Source organism: Schistocerca americana, chromosome 3 (assembly GCF_021461395.2).
Source record: "Schistocerca americana isolate TAMUIC-IGC-003095 chromosome 3, iqSchAmer2.1, whole genome shotgun sequence".
Taxonomy (NCBI): domain Eukaryota; kingdom Metazoa; phylum Arthropoda; class Insecta; order Orthoptera; family Acrididae; genus Schistocerca; species Schistocerca americana.
Window position 1 is genome coordinate 288,081,750 of NC_060121.1, and position 3,255 is coordinate 288,085,004.

At 38.4% G+C, this 3,255-nt stretch overlaps 1 protein-coding gene across 1 annotated transcript; it reads right to left on the reverse strand.

Annotated features, from left to right (window-relative positions):
* Window positions 1-1,307: 1,307 nt before the first annotated feature.
* On the reverse strand, window positions 1,308-1,967 carry LOC124607483 (calsequestrin-2-like). Its single transcript, XM_047139850.1, has 2 exons — window positions 1,929-1,967; window positions 1,308-1,830 (listed from the first exon to the last, which is right to left on the reverse strand). Exons 1-2 carry the CDS (start codon window positions 1,957-1,959, stop codon window positions 1,634-1,636), a joined length of 228 nt encoding a protein of 75 aa, XP_046995806.1. The 5' UTR covers window positions 1,960-1,967; the 3' UTR covers window positions 1,308-1,633.
* Window positions 1,968-3,255: the final 1,288 nt, after the last annotated feature.

The following is a 3,255-nucleotide window of genomic DNA, read 5'->3' on the forward strand; positions in this document are numbered from 1 at the left end:
TACGTCACAGGGCGCTTCTACAGGCTGTTTCACAACGTAGTACCGGCCCTGCGGCGGTGCGCGCTTCATATCTGTGGCGACGCCGCGTACAGATACGTCCCGGCTGTGTTTATTTTTAGACAAATGCATTAAGAGTATAAGGAAAACAAAAGACGATAGCTTCTTCGAAACAAAACATTATAGAGTAAATAATATTAACATAAGAACGGAAGTCAGTATTCTACTACAAACATAGAACCGAATGCCTCTTCATGTGAATGTATGTTCCTCTATTCGTAAGACGAACCAGATATAGTGCAATCAACCTGTAGAATTTAAGGCTTGTTCTTACTAAAATGTAGAAGTTTTCTTTAAAGGGTCTGCATTGGAACTTAACAATTCTTGCAACACGAAGAGTGTTTAAAAAGTAAGCAGAAATTTATAATTCCGTGTTTTGTATTAGTTCGGTTTGCACTGCTTTTTTTGCCACTCTCTTCGTAAACATGTCTGAAAAGTATCTGTGCAATGTTTTGCATATTGGGTATTTACCCAGTTCTCAGTTGTCAAATGGTTCAAATGGCTCTGAGCACTATGGGACTCAACATCTTAGGTCATAAGTCCCCTAGAACTTAGAACCACTTAAACCTAACTAACCTAAGGACATCACACACACCCATGCCCGAGGCAGGATTCGAACCTGCGACCGTAGCAGTCCCGCGGTTCCGAACTGCAGCGCCAGAACCGCTAGACCACCGCGGCCGGCTCTCAGTTGTCAAAAAAGTTATGTGTTTTGGTAGCATCAACTATTATTTGTTTTGTATAAAAATAGATTAGAGAATCTGTACTAAATTTTGTTATAAGAATGGAATAAAGTGTATCAAATTTTTAGGAATGTTAAATATTGCTTTTGGTGAGTCTCTTATGAGTAAACCCAGAACACACAAGTGGTATAAACATTTCAAAGCAGGCCTTAAAGGACAGCAGTTTTACAAGAATGGGTGAGATTAAAAATGCAGTCAAAAGGCCTATGAACTATCCCGAGGAAATAATTCCTAAAGTGTTTTGGGAATTGGAAAAAGCACTGGCATAAGTGTATAGCATGTACTGGGGAATATTTTGAATAGGATAACATTGTTGTAGATTAACAAGTAAAGTTCTTACCAAAAAATAAAAATTAATGTGTGAACGCACCTTGTATGTCAAGCTTTTTACATAGAAGTCCAGAATCGGTATACGTGTCTCGAAAGAAATTTCAGTAGTGTTTAGATTAGCTATTGCACACATGTTTTAAGCAATATTCCTTAGAATCATGTGAATAGTAACCGAGATAGAGTTTTAGTGACAGAGTATATTCAAATGCTGCTGTTCTCTAGGCATTAAATGTATTACGTGATTGAATCACGTTCTGCTAGCGAAACGTTAATTGATTTTACCATGAAGCTCTCAAGTTATTCCTGGTTTTGTACAACAAGTGATAATGGTATTTATTGCTTTGGACAACATTTGACTGTATTTATCTTGGAAAATCTTTTACTACCATGTACTACATTTCTACCAAAAGAAATTTCATAGTGTATGAGCAGAGTCAGGCTTGAAAGAACACACAACATATTTTTCAAAAAAATATTCATTGCCTGTTTACATACATCGTATTTTAGAGGTCATCATCAACATTGTCACTATCATTACTGTCGTCGTCGTCGTCGTCCTCGTCGTCATCACTTTCTAAATTAATAACTATAGCGTCTATTATGTCTTCCATAACCCCATCCTTAACCCAATATTCTCTTTCAAGTTTCTCCACATGGAGGCAGTATGCACTCCAGTCATCTTGACTTATCGTTTCAAAACCTGTAACAATTGGGACAAGTTTTTGTATACGCTCTCTTTCGGTTACGGCAAAATTTAGTTCGGAATAAAACATGGAAGCTCAGAAAATGTCTACATACCTTCTTTCACCAACTGCAGCAACTTCGTCATGCAAATATCTCCAAGAATATTTCTTCCTCTGACGAAATTCTTGAGCTTTGCCCACGCCATTTCAATTGGATTTAAGTCACAGTTGTATGGTGGAAGTCGCAGCACAGTGTGTCCATGGGCTTCAAGTATTTTATTAATTTCAAATACTTTGTCTTCCGGCTTATGTTGTTTAATTAAATCAAATAATTTTGTTTTTCTCATTGTCAACTCAGCTTCCACCTTATTTTTTAATAACCATTCAATCATTTCGCTTTTATTCGAGGACCTAGTTGGAGCTTTGTTGTGTTCCTTGTTGTGATATGAAGCGTTGTCCATAACAATAACACAGTTCGGTGGCAGATTCGGAATCACTTTATTCGATATCCAATTAGAAAAATTTTCGTAGTTCATTTGCCCATGGTAGTCTCCTGTTGCACAACCCGCTTTATAAACCAACTGTGCGTTGGGTAAGAACCCATCTTTTGATCCAATATTCACCACTATAATCCTATTGCTTCCGCTAACATTGTCCATAATGCCCTCAACGCCAGGGCCCTGCCAACATTTTCTGTAAGTAATGTTATTGTCCACCCAAGTTTCATCAATATAAAAGAATTTTCTGCCTAGCTCCCTTAATTTCCTCACTTGGATCAGATACTTACATCGCCAGTCAATTATATCCGTTCTTTCTACGAGAATCTTTCGTTTACTTACAGATCTTTTCCAGGTAAATCCCATTTCACGCAATGTCTTGTGTAAAACATCTTTCTGCCAAGGAAAATGTATTTTTTGTTTCACGGCATTAAGCAATTTCCGTAATGTCGGCACTATTTTTTGGTTTATGTAAAAGTCCTCTATCGTTTGTCGAATGACTGATTTTGTGAAACTGTCTATGACGATGGGTTTCCTCCCTAAATTTTCAGTTTTCCTTCGCGGCGATTCCAGTAAACCATGCGGCTTGTTTTCACGTTCCTTCCTTATGCGTCCTATAGTGGCGAGGCTGACGTTTGCATAAACTGCAGCCCTTTGATTGGGGCTGTTAATGTTAACCAACAGTTCTTTTTGTGTTGCCTCCTTAACACACGCTGTAATAACGTTAGAGACAATCGAACGCTCGTTACTCCGCAAATACCTCCTCTTCTTCGTATTCCGCACATTTTCTTGCAATGCAGGGCGATTATCCATCACTTCGGGATACTGAAGTATATCAGTGAGTACACAAAGTCAACTGACTGACGCTGGCAACAAAGATTCCACAAACAGAAACGACGTATATCAGTATATCACTGCACGCTGAACTACACCGCTAGACGGGTA